We start from the raw sequence: 19,380 nt of genomic DNA, 5'->3' as shown, positions 1-19,380 counted from the left end.
TGGCGGGTGGGGGACACTTGCCCTGTCCCTGCCTCTTCCCGCCGCGCAGCCTTCCTGCCCCCGGGGAGTCGGTGGTGCCGGTACGTCCTGGGTGCGACGGCAGCGCGGGGACCTTCTTCCTTATGACTGTCCCCAGGCTGGCTCCGAGACAGACCTTTGCCATGGGGCCAACGACCGTCCTCTGCCTCCTCTTCCTGCTCGGCCTCTCGGAAGCCAAGCGCACAGCAGGTAAGGCCAGCTCTGTCCTCTGGAGCTGGCAGCTTTGGGGCTCACAATGGTCAGGGAAGAGGGGGGGGGGAACCAACCACCACTTCTTGGTGTCTGTGTGGGCAGCTGAAGTTGTGCTTGGTGGTGAGAAGCTCCAAAGCTTTCAATGAACAAAAACTTTTTAACCTGAGCTAGTTGGGAACAAGAAACTTTCTCTGGTGTGGAATTTGTGTAACCTTCAGAAATAGAAGCGCGGAGTCTCCAGGACTTAAGACTGTACCTTGTTCAGCTGTGCGTTGGGCAGAGGAACAGGGGAATGTGATGTAGGGACTGGCTGAAGAAGGAATGGGGCAGTAGGCTGCTGTCGTGGTGCTGCAGAGAAGCTGCTACTGTGCTTGCTGTCACCTGCCATACTAAGCTAGCTCACTTTGCTCCATCCTAGCACAGGAATGTTGCAGTCTGGGCTTCTGCTGTCTATTTCTCCTCTGCTAGAGCCTAATGAGGTGCCAGAGTGGCTGCTACCTTTGCATGTCAGTCAGCAGGTACCTGGCACTCCTGTGCCGGTTGGCTCCTGTACAAGAATGCACATGTACTGCCACGCAGCAGCCCTGGTGGGACTGCCGTGCCCTCAGAGCCGCTGTCTGTGCTCTGCGTGAGGCGCTGCACCTCTCACGGTGTGCACCACGAGCCTTGGGCATATGCAGCCACTCAATTTCTTCTTGTCCCTGGCTCATGATACTCGTTCTGATCTCTCTGCAGAGTCCAGGAGTGATGATAACAGTGTCTTTGACCTCTTTGAACTCATCGGCTTCATTCGGAAGGGAGCTGGGCGCCGGGCGCCTGGGGTGCACCTGGTGAAGGGACCAGAATCCTCCAGCCCTGCTTACCGCATTGAAGACGCCAGTCGCATCCCTGCTGTCCCTGATTCCAAGTTCCAAGACTTATTAGATGCCATCCATGCTGAGAAGGGCTTCATCCTCCTGGCCACTCTCCGGCAAGCCAAGAAGAGTAGGGGCACGCTGCTGTCTGTGGAACAGAAAGATGGCTCTGGTCATGTCTTCAGTCTAGTATCAAATGGCAAGGCAGGCACGCTGGACCTGAGCCTTTCTGGTGATGGCAAGCAGCAGTTGGTGTCAGTGGAGGATGCCTTGCTAGCTACAGGACACTGGAAGAATATCACCCTGTTTGTGCAGGAAGACCGGGCTCAGCTCTATGTGGGGTGTGAGAAAATGGAGAATGCTGAACTGGACATCCCCATCCAGAACATCTTCACTAGGGACCTGGCCAGCAGTGCCAGGCTCCGTATTGCCAAAGGGGGAGTCAACGACAACTTCCAGGTAAGACTTTCACTTACATTCATGCCTAGTATTTTCAGTCATCTGCCTTAAAGGTTCATTAGCTTCTCAACCAGCCTGAATAGCTACAGAGACACGGGTAACAGGGAGAAAGGGATCCACCACTGGCTAGTGTACATCTGATATGAACCACCTCTGAATCTAATGAACTTTAATAATGGAGTTTGAAGAGTGAAGCATTAGATTTGCAGGAATAGAACTTTCTGCAGCAATAAGAAGACACTGAAGCTTCCAAACGGGTAGTTGTAGCTTCATTGCTCAGCTTCTTATATGAGATTCAGAAATCTGTGGGTTTTTTCCTTCCTGCCTGGAGAGGTGCCAGTCCTCAGGGTCAAGGATGAGAATGTTAGGAAGCAGGGCTTGTTATCATTAAGGAGAATAAAGTAACATGTTTCACTTTTCCATCTGTCTGTCACAATGCTAATCTTAATGATCTGACGTGACTTTAAGTGCCCACAAGCTCTCTCCATGCGAGTTGTACTTCTTTCCCTTGCAGTCACTGCAAGTAGCTGTAATTCTTCCTCTGTCCACAGGGACTGCTGCAGAATGTGCGGTTTGTGTTTGGAACAACTCTGGAAACTATCCTGAGGAACAAAGGCTGCTCTAGCTGTAAGTTTGCAATTTTCTGAATCCAATGACCTATTAAAAATAAGATTCCTTGTTATGTTAGAAAGACAAGTTGAAACAGAACTCAGAAGTATGCTGACATACAAATCCATGTTGCATAAGAAATAAGATTATATTTCTGCAGGCACTCTAATGAATCTGGTGGCAGCTGTTTAGCAGGTGGTATTGCTGGAATGATAAATGCACATGGTAAAAAAAAAAAAAAAAGCATTCACTTGATGTGTGTTTTTGTCTCTTAGCCACTAGTGCGATCATTACTTTGGACAACCCCATCAATGGTTCCAGTCCAGCTATCCGCACTAATTACATTGGCCATAAAACAAAGGACATCCAAGCAGTCTGTGGTTTTTCCTGTGATGAACTAACAAATATGTTTGTGGAACTGCAAGGGCTACGATCCATGGTTACAACACTTCAAGACAGAGTTCGCAAAGTGGTGAGTGTTGGTTAAATTCATGGTACCTTTCATTAACTTAGTGAATGAATTGCAACCTGCCCTTTAAGAGCCTGGATAAACATAGAGCTTTACTCTATGACTTTTGTGGAAAAGGGTGTTTTCTGTATTAACTTCTAAATATCTTCTCTCTGCTTCTCTCCCCTGCCCACCCCCAACCCCCTTAAGACTGAAGAAAATGAACTGATTGCCAAAGTGGTCCAGATCACTCCTGGAGTATGCATTCATAATGGAATCTTGCACAAAAATAAAGAAGAGTGGACTATTGACAGCTGCACTGAATGTACCTGCCAGGTAAGATTCCTCACATTCATAAATCCTCTGTATATAAATTCATGAGTTGAAATGAACAGATATTTCTAAATTACATTCCGTGTTAGAGTGAATCCTACACAGAACTGGACATGCTACAGTAGCCAGAGAATTACTCAGTTTATTTCATCCTACTAGATCTCTGATATAAATGCAGCTTTCATACAGTGTTACAACAGCAGTATTCTAGAGAAGTATAAAAGACATCACTCTGATACAGCTGTTAACATACTTTTAGTTCCTTCATTTGGGAAATCTCTTTATTCTTTACATAAGTCCATGAGTAAACTAAAAGTAAGCATCAATAGAACAAATTTATAGTACTACCAGCTTTGCTCCCTGGAGTACTTTAGATCAACCCTCTGTCCTCACTGAACTTTATGCTGGCTTAGTAGGAACAGACATTCTAGTAGTTGGTAAAGGCTCTTAACAAACTTATGGGTTTTTTTTTATTTAACAAATGCTTCTGGCTGTGTCTTATTAGCTGCTACAGATTATATGGAACAGCAATCCCTTCCAGATTTCAGTTTAGCTGTTTAAATCCCAGGATCACCTGGCAAGATACTTATGCTTTGTGTTCCACTTCCATGGAAAGCTGTAAAAATACACTAAAATATGCAGTTTCAGAGTTTCTTTAAACTTATTGCTTGTTCCCTTTAACTGTAAGCATACCTTAGTAAAAGTGTCTTGGAGTACCAGCCCACCAAAGAGTGGGTTAACTAGCCTGCCTCTGTTTAGAAACTAAAGGCTGAGCATTTGTAGATGTGCAATCCAAGGCATCTCACCAAGTTCTGCATCTGCTTCTGTAGGTCTCGGAACTACATGATCTCCAAGTCCTTTCCAACCCAAACCATTCTATGATCTCTTGTCTGATACTGTGTCTTCTGCATCTGTCTCTTTCCTACCATTCAATGTTAGCTGTAATTGCCTTAATGGAGTCATTTGCTTGGGGAGATTAAAATGGTAATCATGAGAGCATTCTTCTAACCAAGATGCTACCTTCAAGAAGCAAAACTAAAGGCTGCCCTTTTAAATCTCATTGAGATTGGAGGTGGGTGTTCTTACCCTGCCAGCTTGGTTTAAAGATCAAAGACCTCTAAGTATAAGTTATAGATTTCATGGCTCTTGAGCAGAGTCCACTAAACTCATTTTATCTTTACCATATAATCAGCTTAAATCCATATTAACTGAAAAGAAAGTTGGCTGCTCTTTCTTGTTTCATTCCCTTGAAGTCTGACCTTATACTTTGGCTATCACATGACAGTCTTTTACTCCAGCTAGCATCTGGTAGCTACTCTTGATCAGCTTCTGCAAAACCAAAACACTTCCACTCTTGACTGAAAAATAATGGGTGAAAATGGGAATGGGATTAAGTTTGACTAAAAATACCTGGGACTACCCTTGGGTTGTTTCAGCTCTAAATACAAGGGTCTCTGCTTTAGATGAGCTATAGAGTCTTTAAGTGCTGCAGAAAAGATCTCTTCATCACGTAACTAGACTCCAGACATGGTTTATATTCCACTTGCTTATTGTGATTTTCACAATTCTTTATAGAATTCTGCCACTATATGCCGGAAAGTGTCCTGTCCTCTCATGCCTTGCTCCAATGCCACTGTGCCTGATGGGGAGTGCTGCCCCCGATGCTGGCGTAAGTACTTCATAATACCTTCACGCTTCTATAGGAGTTGGCTTGATCTAGCTGGACACATGCTGCTCTAAAGTACACCACAACTGGGTATAACCTTGCACCAGTGGAGTAAGGTTAGCCTGATGCCTCTTTGAGGTTAGCTGCTGTTTGAAACAATTTACTAAATAGCCAATAGCATACTGGCCTGCTGTATTTGTTTCTAATTGCCACTTGCCTAAGGACTCACCATTGTCCTCCTGAAAATTACACCACTAAAGACTGGTTTTAGATGTTAACACATTTCTGTAGAGAAAGGAGGGGCTTGGGGATACGCTGGATCAGTATCAGTAAGAGAAGTCAAAAGAAGCTCTGAAATCCAAAAAATATAACAAAAAAATGTGTAGACAGGACATGCTACTGAGCTATATTACACAGCTCAAGTGTACTGTATTCAGTGGTGAATACCTTTCAGTAGTGCACGCTACCCCACACTTCAGCAAGCTAAAATATTCCAAACAATATTGTCTCTCCTTATCTGCAAAGTAGTGTATTTAGAAGAGGAAAAAAAAGTTCAAATGTGTTTCTAAACAAGTTCTATCTATAAGCTTTTTAATAAGGAACTGTAACTCTTAGATTATTAAAAAAAATAAGGTTAAATGCAAGTCTCAGCCTCTGCTTCTATGACTAGAATTCTTTTCTCTCTAGCAAACATAATACTCTTAATTATCTATGCTAATTAATCTTGATTGTACTTAGAAAAGAGAAACCTTGCAAAACTCACCGGAAACTACTATTGGTGACTGATGTATAAAACCAGCATAGTAATGATGAATTCAGAAAAGCCATCCAAAACACTTAGGTGATGCATGTGACCACTGAAACATTTGAGTTCATGACTTTTATCTTGTACAAGAAAGGAAGATGCATGTGGCTTTTGAGGACAATTGTGTCCTTTTTTTGTGGAGAGAGGGATGGGAGAAAAGGCTACGGAAAAACACATGCCCAGAGTTTTATTCAGAGCCATAACAGACCTGTGTCCCTCCGCAGCTAGCGACTACGCAGATGATGGATGGTCTCCTTGGTCTGAGTGGACTTCATGTTCTGTGACCTGTGGGAATGGGATTCAGCAGAGAGGGCGGTCCTGTGACAGTCTCAATAACCGCTGTGAAGGGTCTTCTGTACAGACTCGGACTTGCCACCTTCAGGAGTGTGATAAGAGATGTAAGTACTTAATCTGCTCACACTGGTAGTAAAACACAGACCACTTGTATTGGCTTAATGCAAAGATTACCATGTAGTTCTGGCACTGGGATGGAGCGTTGGCTTCTAGCTGTAACGACTTCTATTAATCATGTAAAGCGGGGCAGTTGGTTGATGAAGTAAATAGGCATGTTTGGGCACTGCTTCCAGGTCAAAATTTGTGGCTGGTTTAGGTATGCAGTTCCTCTAGTGACAAAACAACTTGATCTGTGACAGTGCTGAGCCTATCCAATATATATGGAGTCTTTGGTACAGTTCTGGTACTGGCTATGTCCTAGGTGCTATGCAGCTGAAGTCTGTTCTTCAGAAACTCTACTAATAACAGACATCTCTCTTGTAGTTAAACAGGACGGTGGTTGGAGTCACTGGTCACCATGGTCATCATGTTCTGTCACTTGTGGCACGGGCATCATCACTAGAATTCGGCTCTGCAACTCTCCAGTACCACAGCTGAATGGCAAACCTTGTGAGGGCGAGGCAAGAGAAAACAAACCCTGCCAGAAAGATCCTTGCCCAAGTAAGTGTGTCCAGGTGGTAACTACCATTTGGTAGCTTAGTGAAATTCCTGAGTAGTTGCTACACAATCTAATTCTAGTAATCTTCTCCCTTTAAACTTAGAGGTGGTCCAGGTAAAACCTCACAGGTTAGTTTCAGATGAAACTAAACTGTTTTCTATGGTTCTTCCATGGAGTCCATTAATTGTCATTTATGCTTGAAAAATGTCTGAAGTGCTCTCACTACAAAAGTAATAGTCCTTAGTCAGGTAGAAACTAGTACCACTGAATTTAAAGCTATACATGTCTTCTAATTTCTATTTCCCTTTAGTTAATGGCAACTGGGGACCATGGTCTCCCTGGGATCCTTGCACAGTGACATGTGGAGGAGGACTTCAAAAACGTAGCCGTCTCTGCAATAATCCTGAACCTCAGTATGGTGGGAAGGCTTGTGTAGGTGAAGCTAAAGGGACTCAGGTCTGCAACAAGCAGGACTGTCCAATTGGTGAGTATCCATTTTCCCATAAACATCTGAAGGTTGTGGACAATCTTGAAAATACTGATTAAAAAAATTTGACATAAGTCTGTAAAACACAAGTGCTAGAATTTTAAACCAGCATATCAGCTGAATACAGTACTGCAGCAGCATGGTAAGCATTCTTCATCTTACATTTTCCCATTGTTTCTCAGATGGGTGTTTGTCTAATCCCTGCTTTGCTGGGACTACATGTACCAGCTCCCCTGATGGTTCCTGGAAGTGTGGTGCCTGTCCTGCTGGCTACCATGGTGATGGTGTCCACTGCCAAGATATTGATGAGGTGAGAAGACTAGATTTTGCTCCTTGAAAGGGCATGAAAGAAAACGGGAAGAGAGAGTAATTCTAACTGTTGTTCTCCTCTACCTCAAACTCTTGTACTTCAGTGCAAAGAGGTTCCTGATGCCTGCTTTGTCTTCAATGGAGTGCACAGGTGTGAGAATACTGAACCTGGGTACAACTGTCTGCCTTGTCCACCACGTTTCACTGGGACACAGCCGTTTGGTCGCAGTGTTGAGGATGCCATGGCTAACAAACAGGTATTGTCAACTTGAGAACTGTTCTGAGTTAGGAAAGCTCACAAAGTTTCTAAACAACAGAAAGTACCTATGCATTTCAGGGAAGAAGGACTTGGTACATTTAATAAAAAAAACCCCATCTTCTGTGATTTAGAACAGGAGGAGCATTAAGCAGTTTCTACTGGAGTTCAAAATGATTTGTAAAAATCATTGTCCTCCTCAGCTGTGGAGGGTTCAGATGTTATACATCATTTTAGGAGAGTAATTTAATCAGTATTCACTTATGATCCAACAATATGTGCCCTAGAGATATTTTAGTGCTTGGTTCCATTTGAAAGGAAATAAGGTTTCAATAAGAAAAATAATAATTAGTGCTAAGACTGCTTCTAGAGTTGGAGTGGAAGAAAGTAATGTTATGAAGCTGCTCTAGTTTTTTGTTGTTTTTTTTCCTAATTGAAGGATCTCCGATCAAAACAAGCACATATTCTCTGTGTTTTATTTGAATATCTGGAGAAAAATGAGGGATAAAAATATGCTTCCAGTGGATTTAATCTCTGTGTGGCCTTCTAGGTCTGCAAGCCACGTAATCCATGCACAGATGGAACACATGACTGCAACAAGAATGCCAAATGCAATTATCTTGGCCACTTCAGTGACCCCATGTATCGCTGTGAATGTAAACCAGGCTATGCTGGCAATGGCATAATCTGTGGAGAAGATACTGACTTGGATGGATGGCCAAATGAGAACCTTGTTTGTGTTGCCAATGCCACTTACCACTGTAAAAAAGTAAGTTTATCCTGTTTTCCCATCTACCATTGTAACAGCCTATCTGAGAAATAAACAAAATATGTTAGGTTTGAGGTATAAAGCAAGTCTCTACCTTGTTAGAGCTATTAAACTATCCTTTCTGTAAATAAAACTGTCAAAATAGCTCTCTGTGTAGGGATACCATCACCAAGGTATCACAAGGTATTGCTGTTGCTTTGGATATTCCTGCAAGATGGGAAAAAATGAAGCCTGCCACAATTATAAGTGTTGGTTATAAATGTTACAGGAAGACTCTAGTTTAGGCTATACCTATATCAGCTTTGCTCTCCAGGAAAAGAAAAAGAGGGTAAGATTCTCCAAAACAGCCAAATCATTGTTTCAAAAATTATTTGAACTATGGCTTTGTAAGACTTATCCTCACAGTAATGACTAGGTAAAATTAAGAGAAATACAGTAAGTTTTAACACCTACCTGATTGAGAAGAATTATGATTTTTGCCTAATGATTAGATCCTGCCTGCTAAAATCCCTACTGTAATCTGGACAGGAGTAAACACATCTGTGTACTTTCTCCCTTCTAGGATAACTGCCCTAACCTGCCCAACTCTGGGCAGGAAGACTATGATAAGGATGGGATTGGTGATGCCTGTGACAACGATGACGATGATGATGGTATTCCTGATGACCGGGTAAGACAACAAAAAAGAACAGCCTTTGAGAATGTAGCTCTCCCATTCCCCTTCCTAAGGTTGGGGTCTAGCTTCTGACCTTAATCTTAACAGCAGACCATAGGAAATTGCTGGCACTGACAGCTATCCTAGAAACCTTTAGATATGCATAACTATGCAGACAAATTTGCTGCAGCTGGTTGAGCTTTGGAAGTGAATCTTCTTTTTTTATTTAGCCATTCCTACACTCATAGAGTGTTTTGAGATAGAAGCATTCCAGTTTTAACTGTTTCCCTGCCTATAATTTCTCGTTTCATATAGTGGTACAAGCCTAAGCAGAATCTAGTTAAAGCTTTAATTTGACTCTTTTTAAAGCTTGACTTCTTTCTTGCTCTTGCAGGACAACTGTCCATTCATCTACAACCCACAGCAGTATGACTATGACAGAGATGAGGTTGGTGACCGCTGTGATAACTGTCCCTACAATCACAACCCTGATCAAACTGATACTGACAACAATGGAGAAGGAGATGCATGTGCAGTGGATATTGATGGAGATGGTAGGTGGCCTCTAATCGCTCCTTTAGATGGTTTTCTAATCACAGATTGATCAAATGTACCTAATGTGCCACTGGTTTCCTACCCGAATTTCATCCCTGAACACATAAGAGTTTCTTGGGTGGTTTCAGGACATAAAGACTACTGAAGTAACAGTTATAGCTAATGGAAATTCACTTTGAAATATACACATTTTGGCACAGTTAAATTCTATCTCTGCTCTCACAGACAGTAGGAACAGAAGTGTGTGGCAGAGCTAGTGATGAGTCAAGTTTCAAAGCTTTCAAATGTTGCTCAAAATGCTTTCAAAAATTTATCTAAAAGTGTGTGGTGGCTTTAAACAGTCCTTTTGCAGCATTTAGATGTCTGATTTACATTCATGAACTCTCCTTAATTTTTACAGGTGTCCTTAATGAAAGGGACAACTGCCAATATGTCTACAATGTAGACCAGAGGGATACAGACTTGGATGGTGTTGGAGATCAGTGTGATAACTGCCCCTTAGAACACAATCCTGACCAGGTAGGGGATTTGCATTATATAAATAGAAGACTGGTATAAAATATATAGTATGTTGTGTATTGTAGAAAATATTTAAACAGCAAGTTACAGATTAAATTTCACTTGTCACAAATATTTCTTATTAATTTGACACATGGTGCCTTTATCAAATAACATGCTCTCACAGCTCAAACAGCTTCCAGGGGTTTTCTGAAAAGTAATTCTAGTGAAGATCTGGGAGATTACTGCATGTACTCATATCCCAAACTTTTCTTAGGTTTGTCAGTTGTGGTGATTCTCATACTAAAGATATAAAATTCCCGGGAACATTGTATGAAATCTAGGTAGGTAGGAACTACCCTCTTAGTCTGTAGTGCTTTTCTACCAGTAAGCTGAACACAGCACGGGTTGCTCTTCTCTAAGGAAAAGGTAGACAGAAGAGTTACATGGCAGAAGGAAGGAGTGAGGCTGATGACCACACTGCTTTCTACTGCTGTGGATTCAAACTGAAACCAGGGCAACACTAAAGCAGCTCAACAACAGTTAGCACAGGTGGCTTTAAGTAAGCATGCATTAATCCTAATGTCTCACTACATCCATCTTAGCTCTTGATAAAGCAAGCAGAAATCCCAATTAATAGTAGCTATTAAGATTCCTATTTCAGGTTCTTTTTAAATGGCTTTTAAAAATATATATTTTTTTCCCCTTTCTTAGGAAGATACTGATTCTGACCGCATAGGTGATGAGTGTGACAATAACCAGGACATAGATGAAGATGGCCATCAAAATAATCTTGATAACTGCCCCTATGTGCCCAATGCCAATCAAGCTGACCATGACAAGGATGGAAAAGGTGATGCCTGTGACCATGATGATGACAATGACGGGATCCCTGATGACAAAGATAACTGCAGACTGGTTGCCAACCCAGATCAAGCTGATTCTGATGGTAAGGTGGCCAGTATCATAGTAATATTTTCAGAGTATCTTCCAATAATGTGATGCTATATTTTTTTCACACTATTTAGGGTTGGACAAAAGTTACAAGTAACAAAAAGGATAGAATGGCTGTGCTGTTGTTATAGTGCTCCTCAGGAGTAAGGAGCAATGTAAAAATGACCACATGTCCAACATCCAACTTATTCCGAGGTCACTACCAGACTGGAGTGAAAGGTCATTTATACAGTAGCTGTTGTGGCATCTGTACTGTCTACCAGCAGTACCTGGGCAGTCAGATCTTCAATTAAGATTTCAACTCCAAGTTGTAAGACTTGGAAGCAAACAACAATGATGATATAATGGTGAAATTGTGTCCCACAGGTGATGGACGTGGAGATGCTTGCAAAGATGACTTTGACCAAGACAGTGTGCCAGACATTGATGATATCTGCCCTGAAAATGTGGACATCAGTGAGACTGATTTCCGAAGATTCCAGATGATTCCTTTGGATCCGAAAGGAACATCCCAAAATGATCCAAACTGGGTTGTTCGTCACCAGGGTAAAGAGCTGGTTCAGACAGTCAACTGTGACCCTGGCCTTGCAGTTGGTAAGGGGAAAATTTTAACAGACATTGGGTTTGGTTTTTTTTTTGGTTAGGGCAAGGGGAGAGGAGAACCTGAGAAACTATTAGGGAGTTGTTTAAGAATGACAAAATAGCACCACCTAAAACTTTCTCCTTTAATGACCCATAGGTTTTGATGAATTCAATGCTGTGGACTTCAGTGGCACCTTCTTCATCAATACAGAAAGGGACGATGATTATGCTGGCTTTGTGTTTGGCTACCAATCTAGCAGTCGTTTCTATGTTGTCATGTGGAAGCAGATCACCCAGTCTTACTGGGACTCGACACCAACCAAAGCTCAAGGCTACTCAGGTCTCTCCATCAAAGTTGTGAATTCCACCACTGGTCCGGGCGAACACCTTCGGAATGCTCTGTGGCACACAGGAAACACTCCTGGCCAGGTAAGAGTGGCACTTTCATAACCTGCTCTTCTGTGCTGTAAGGCAGGCTGTTCTTCCAACAAGTTAGATGCGTACAGGGGGTATGCACATGCTGGTCAGAATGGCTTAGTCTTCTTGGCAAAGACTAACAACTTTGTAATTATCCCAAAGCATGCAAAGTATTATATAAAATTAACAGGATTACACACTGCAGACAGGCTCTCCAGCAGCAGTGAATCAATTGTTTCTGGAATAGTGGAGTACATTCCTATTTAAGTATTTTTAAATAAACTTAAATACACTTGATTTCAAAAGACCTCATTACAGAGCCTAGTGACTTAATTTAAGCCTTTACTAGTCACAATGATGATCGTCAAGGCACCTTTGTGGCATAAATAATGGCTATGTTTTCTCAGGTCTTTGTTTAACAAAAAAACGCTCTTTCATAGGTGAGAACTTTGTGGCATGACCCTCGTCACATAGGCTGGAAAGACTTCACTGCATACAGATGGCGTCTTAGCCATAGACCAAAGACTGGCTACATCAGGTGAGCATAATCCTTTTATCTTAGGTAATTATCACAAGGAAAGTGAAGGTCTTTAAAGATAAACTTAACAGAAGCTTGTCAAAGTTGGCTAACCCATTGTCTCTTTGTAGAGTTGTAATGTATGAAGGGAAGAAAATAATGGCAGACTCAGGACCAATCTATGATAAAACCTATGCTGGTGGTCGGCTAGGATTATTTGTCTTCTCCCAAGAAATGGTGTTCTTCTCAGATCTTAAATATGAATGCAGAGGTAAGGAAGACATTGAAGAGATCCTATGTATATGAATTGGTTCAAGAAAGCTGCTCTTAAGAAAAATGCATCAAAAAAAAAAGAGCTAAGTGGGACATTATCTCTCATGGTTCAATCTCAAGTGAGTTCTGGAGGCAGAAACAGGACACCTTTTTGATAAACTCCTTGCAGTTAAAAGTTTAAATGTATAAAATCTTAAGTATATTTCTATCCTGTTATCTCAAAGTATCAGAAATCCATGTTAAGATATAGTTCGTATCTGGAGCTGGAATGTCTTTTAAAGTGTTTACTAGAATGAATCACCACAGCTGGCAAAATCCAAAGTGAAAATGCAAAATACTTGCTTTAGCGAGCAAAAAGTAGTGTCTGGCATGCAAAAAACTGATTAGCTTAAAATCAAGCAAGGTAGAAAGTTACCCATATATTGTGTCTACTTTTGCAGTTCAATGGGGATAAGTGCATATGACTATTTCCAGGTGCCCTGTTCTTCGTTAAATTGTGACTTCATTATGTAACGGTTACATAGACTAGATGGTGAAGTCTAACCCAAGAAAGTACCTAAGCAATTTTGGTTTTCTTTACCAGTATGTTCTTTATAAATCTCTCTAGGGATTAATGTCTTAGACATAATCATGCATCATACTGAAATATTTAAATATCTTAATTTTTTCTCATTCACAGATCCATAATCACAAAGTTATTGGATCCAGAGACTGTTTAAAAATGCTGGTATTGCACCTTCTGAAATGTTTAGCCTTACAAATCCTGGGACCATTATATTATTCCTTCCTTTCTTCTTTCTGTGTAAATGTGGACTCGAAACACATGACCTGCCTCAAAAGAATGCTTTTGAGAGAATGAAAGTGACAACGTACTTGGTATCTGACCTCTGCTGAAGTGGAAGGAAACAAATGTGTCTTGCAAATGAGAACTGTCTTCACCAAACAAGCACACTTCTTTCAGTAGGAAAGACATTTGTTTGCTGTTTATCACAGTGCAGTGTTGCTGCCTCTCTAACTGGAGGTCCCATGGAGTAGCATTTTGTAAAAAGAACATCTTTGGATGTGCTGTGGACTACTTAAACTGAAGACCTTTCATTGTGTGGGGAAAAGGGGTTGTGGGTGGGAGGGTGAACTCTGAGTCTTTTTTCTTTAAGGGGGAGAGGAATTTTTTTTTAATGAGGGCTGTGCTACCTTGGTTTACATCCATTTAACTTGGAGAAATGATTGTTGTTTTATATGTCGTATCTTTCAGATGAAAACAGTCTTTTACTCTATTTGTGGTGAGCTAGATCAGCTGCTCTATGACACAGGACAAAACAGATATCCTAAAACTGATTTCCATAATGGGAGGGGGAAAGAGGATAAAAACTGGCACACTGGATCACACCAGCTTTGGGAGAACTGGGATTTACAATTACATTCTGTTTTTTCCTGATTAGATGCAGATCCTTCTTACCTTCAAGTGTTGTCTTTCAGATACGGTGCCAGAAAGCACCGCCATCTCAGCTAGCACTGTGCTGTCCTTCAGGAAACCAGCATGTGCTTCACTTTTTATGGTTAAAAAGGCACAAAAACAATAGTAATGAAAAAATTCCTTTTCTACATGCTATAGATGCTTTAGACCCCTCACTTCTTTCGAGGAGGGGAAGGGGCCTGTAGATAAAATACTGAAATTGTAAAATATTTATTTTTACCTATCCTTGATGTTATAATGACTGAGGGATTATTGATTAAAACAGCAAGAAATGCGTCAAGACTATCCACATAATAATTGTTACAAGTCTTCATGACTGTAAGATTGTAAATACAGATTATTTATTAACTCTGTTCTATATTGAAACTAGAGGGGGTTTAGTTGAGAAAAAAAGTTCTCTGGAGCAGATAGTGGTGATGTACTTGTTACAAGGAGCAACTTCCCATCAAGGCTTTGAGGAGCAGGGAAAAGTGTCAGGGTGGGGAATGGGATATTTGTTTTTCTCAGTCTGAGCTCAGTGTTGGCTTTTCCTTTCTTTGTGAGGAGGCAGTTGGTAGCCTGGCAGACAACTGTTCTGCAGTGCTAAAACTCCAGTCCCTTGAGATGGTAGCAGTTCCTGTCTCGCATCCATAGTGCTAGAGATGAGGGAATGCCATTTGCCACTTAGCAGTTATTTAGTGCTGGGAAATGTCTGCAGTGCTTTACCACTGCTCCATGGGCATCACATAAAACCAGAATACCTGCCCTGAGGAGATTGCAGAGAGGGGCACAATGGCTGCAATCAGTAACCATTCAAACCAGCTGTTTGTGCTGCTGTGCACTAATTATTGTAACTAGCCATGTGCAGCTACAAAAGAAGGAATTCTGTATGGACTAGACAGAATTTCAGGAGCTCCTTGCAAAAGAGGGAGAGGGCTTGATGTACATTAACAGAAGACTGTTTTCCCCAAGAGAAGGGGCAGCATCCTTATACTTAATATTTCCTTGTCTTTTCAAAAAAGGAAAAGAAATGAATAGTGAAAGTTTTACGTACAATTATTACCTCATTGTTGTGTGACTGAGAAAAACCTTCGGATTAAGTAGAGTTCAAATGTCTAACAAACTTTAAAGCTACTGTAGTATTACAAGGTTAATGCTGTACATAGTCAAAATTTCTTTGCAGAAAATATTCCCAGTAAAGAAATGGCATTGGAAAAAAAGAAGTCAAATACAATTGCTAATGTTGTGTTATATTTTTTCCTGTCATCTTGTATACCATTGCTTGTATTTTTATAAATTATTTTTCTCATTGCCATTGTAATAGTTAATCACATAATTGTGTAGATACGCTATTTAAATAATTTATCATGAAATGCTACCTGTAGAGTTAGTATTTCTATTTTTATAAAATGTTTGCACACTGAACTGAAGATTTTTTTGCTTCCCTCCTCCCAATGTTTTTGCTAGCATAATTTTCTAAGAATATGCTTTTTTTTGTAAACATTTTTAATCAATTTCCATTTTAAAGTGGTGTAAGTTGTACAATAAAGCTTCTTACATACAAAGAACAATAAACCACCAAGGACATTTATATTTACACCTTTGTGCTCTAGTTTTATTAATGGTGTGTGATACTGATGTGGATCACTGATATGCTAACATATAGAGCTGTTATTCATGTCAAAGTGGGCTTCAAAGCAAGACATCTCTACAATCTTTACATTAAAACTATAACAAGAGGGGATGCACCTGAGATTTCAGCCCAGGTATAATGGCTTGTCTACCTGATGGCCCTTCTGCAGTTAGGTAGCACAGGCAGCTGGCACATTTGATTCTGAAGGTTTCACTGAAGACTTCTATAAAGTGTAGACACAGCCATGCTGTCCTTGATGAAGCCAGAGGCAAAACACTCTTTGGGGGACTTCAGTTAGCCCAAGACAGGCCTACCCTCTATTTCTTTCTTTCACATGAAGAGACTAACTGCAGGGGCAGATGAATATCTGCTTCTATCTCTGCTAGACTGAGAATGCTAGTGTAACAAAAAAAAGCTGAGGATGTGGCACTATATCAACTATATGGAACATGCTGCTAAAAGTAAGAACAGCTAACACTAGTTGCTCAGTCTTTACTTACAACAGCAGTTTGTCTCATGAGCCCTTTAGCAAAGCCAGGTGCTATGCTAGGAGTGCCAAATATCAACATGAGAAGTGTATACCTGCAGGACCACCTCAATACAAGATTAACCTTTTCATCTCCTTTTCCTGAGGATGAAGAGTACTTGTCCTTTCTGTTACTAAATTTTGAGAACAGTCCTGTATATTTTATTTTATCCCACTGAGAACAAGGAGAAAAAAGACAAAGAACTCCTGACCTGTTGCTTCTGAACTACAAGCGGCTGCTGAACTTCTGCCCTCACCAACTGCAGGATTGTCTGCTTCACTTCTCTGGAGTGGGATGTGGCCGTCTCTTGTGGGAATGAACTGTCAGTGTCACCCATCTGATCTTCTCCAGGCCTGCTGTACCAGGTGTCCTGCAGTTCTGGTCTCAAACTCTCTTCGTGCCTTCCAGGGGCACCAAGAGCCACAACTACAAAAAACAAAGTTCCTACCTGGAGAAATCTCTTTACTGTACTTGTAGGAAGTATGAGATACTCTGGCTTTAGAAAGCCAACTGGCTGTATGAACAGATATATCTATATGTGGCTATATGTAGATATAAGTTTAAAAAAGAGACCTGCTGCTCACACGGGTGAAGACAATCTTGGTAGCCCATTTCAATTACCTATCTGAGCCCAAGCCAAACTTTCATGCTAATTTATTGCATGCATTTATGTATCTTATACCAGTGTCGTATCTGAATTGGGGATGACACATGCCTCAAAATAATAAACGCAAACCATATGCCTTGTATTAACCCATAGGTTAAGTCCACACACTTGTTGCTTGGGGACTGTGAGTACAATAGGACACAAGCACGAGCTATAGATGAGGTAACTAACTTGGGCCTGTACTTGCCCAAAGAAACAACTGTCAGAAAAAACCTAAGCAGAAAGAGCATGGAAAACAGCCACACTCCACAGGCAAAAAGCTCCATAGGTGAAGCCTGTGGGAAATACGCCATTCCCAACTCCCTGGAGGCTCATCGGTGGGACACGTAGGTGTACCAACTACTGCATGCCACTTCTAGTGTTATTGGGCACTTGGCAAAATTTTTGCATAAATAATCTTCAAGTTTCATGCTACTGCAAAGAGTGCAATGTTTTCTTATCATAGCACGCTCTTCTCAGAGCCCATGCAAATACGGCAGCTTAAGTTTTCAAGCGGTTATCTGCATCAAGAGGTATAGTAGTTTAACCTGTAGATACTGGTAACCTATGGAGATAAAGACGGAGATAACCACAGCAAAATCTGCATCTTAATGACAACAGTGCACTTTTTACTGCTATTGCCATGATTTTGTAGTGAAGTCTACTATGGCAATTGGTTGATTTTCAGCATAAACTAATTTTGGAAAGGATTGCTGAGATTATAGAAGAGAGCATCTTAATATAACCACAAGGGGATTTCTAGCTCTTATTTCTCATCTTTTCCAAGAGAGAAAGAACAGGTGCACAAAGCTGTATGAGTATCTAAGCAAAGTTATAACAAGAGGAAGAGAACTCATTAGAGAAAAGTGCTTGGCAAGCAAAAGTCTTAAAGATAAAATCTTCCATAGGAAATCCATAAAATTAGTCAAGTATCACAGAGAAATTTGGATATTCAAATTTAGATAAATCCCAGGAAACCCAGCCATCATTAGTCTTTAATTTTTCAACTGCTTTTAAATTCAAGAACTGCTAGCCTGGGCAATGCATACAAGAGCTGAGCTGAGTGCTGCTTAGACACTCTGTCAGTCTCCTTTGATGACTCCAGTCACAAAATGCGTATGGAGAGACCATTTTAGTGTTATTGGAAAATTAGGGCAGAATGCCTCTGGCAATACCCTTCCCACCAAAACTATGCATACCAAATACACAAAGCAAACAATAGGAAAATAATGGCACAGCACTGTATTTCCACAAGAAGAGTGCATTTTTAAGTGAGGGGAAAAAATCCTTAATACAGAATACTTGCTTGTATATCAAAATTATTCATGCACTTCAGCATTCTAGAAATACATGCTTGTGAGCATTTCAGTTTACTTTTTTTTTTTTTTAAGCACAATAGATAAGGTATTGCAGATTCAATTGCAAGCAGTGAACTATTTCACATAGACTTAAATGACAGGGAGCCTTTTATTCCAACTACTGCACCTGGATTCCAGCCAATCCCTCAATGAAACGTATAATTGGATAACTGTAGGTTATAGCATTAGTAGTATTCAAGCACCTCTATTCTACCTTAAAAGGAAACAGTTTTCCTGACCTTTAAATCTATCTACAAATAAAAGAGTAATTATTTCTCAATAAATAGATCTGTTGAAAATTTCTTTAAAAAACCCCACAGTTATTATTTTTCCTAGATTTCAAAAGCTTGCTGATTTAACAACTTCCCAAGCATCTGCCAAACCACCTTGCCTTCTTTGTCTACCCTTCAAACTGTGAGATTCCCAGAGGTGGGGCTCTTTTTTTTGTAACTAGGGGAGAAAGCATTCTTGGAAGTGTAAACTGTGGAGCAGATTTTGCACCTAAAAAGCAAGACAGAGATCTCATCTAAAGCTGTGGTGAGAAAGCCTTGCTAAGAAGTGACACAAAGAGAAAAGGTCCGTTCTCACACTATTTGCTGAATTTTATTTAGGAAATAGGAGTTTTTAATACAATAGAAACATTCTTATCATTATTGAAATTACACAAACTGAGCTGCAAACAACAGCCTCTCACCTATTCCTCCCTGATTTGGAAGTAAAATTGCACCCTTTCTAATTATTGGCATACTTTTTCACACTTCCAGACTAGACCTTGCCACTCTGATGACGTGTTCAAGCAGCCCTTTCCTCTCTGATCTATGCAGCAGATAATTTTTGCACGGCCTGTTTTCACTCTGTGCTCAGCATGTCCACTGACTCTGCAGGAGTTCTGCTCAGGAAGTGAGAGGGAAAGCAGGCGCTACAGATCCACAAAGTAGACACCAGCCATCGTCTGGCTTGGAAATAAGCATTTGTCTGAGAATTTTTGTGGGGTGTTTTCCTCTTCCTTTTTTTATGATGAAGCTGGAAGTTTTTTCACTCCTTGATAGAATTACTTTAATTTAAACTTGAATTCTGGACATATAAGAATAATTTCACTCCTTTTATCGCTGTTGGCTCTAGTCAACAAACTTT

General features: G+C 40.8%; 1 protein-coding gene across 1 annotated transcript; it reads left to right on the top strand.

Moving 5' to 3' along the window:
• Positions 1–161: 161 nt before the first annotated feature.
• Positions 162–15,682, top strand: THBS1 (thrombospondin 1). Its single transcript, XM_010086337.1, has 21 exons — positions 162–228; positions 967–1,544; positions 2,096–2,171; positions 2,429–2,625; positions 2,812–2,937; positions 4,510–4,603; positions 5,630–5,803; positions 6,183–6,359; positions 6,668–6,841; positions 7,027–7,154; positions 7,258–7,410; positions 7,960–8,178; positions 8,741–8,848; positions 9,228–9,387; positions 9,789–9,907; positions 10,601–10,835; positions 11,207–11,434; positions 11,580–11,851; positions 12,280–12,377; positions 12,488–12,627; positions 13,309–15,682. The coding sequence occupies exons 1-21, from the start codon at positions 162–164 to the stop codon at positions 13,314–13,316; spliced, it is 3,531 nt and encodes a 1,176-aa protein (XP_010084639.1). The 3' UTR covers positions 13,317–15,682.
• Positions 15,683–19,380: the final 3,698 nt, after the last annotated feature.

The sequence above is a fragment of the Pterocles gutturalis genome, unplaced genomic scaffold (assembly GCF_000699245.1).
Source record: "Pterocles gutturalis isolate BGI_N339 unplaced genomic scaffold, ASM69924v1 scaffold6936, whole genome shotgun sequence".
Classification (NCBI taxonomy): Eukaryota; Metazoa; Chordata; class Aves; order Pterocliformes; family Pteroclidae; genus Pterocles; species Pterocles gutturalis.
Note: the sequence above shows the minus strand (reverse complement) of the source record. Positions and strands in the feature narration are given on the sequence as shown.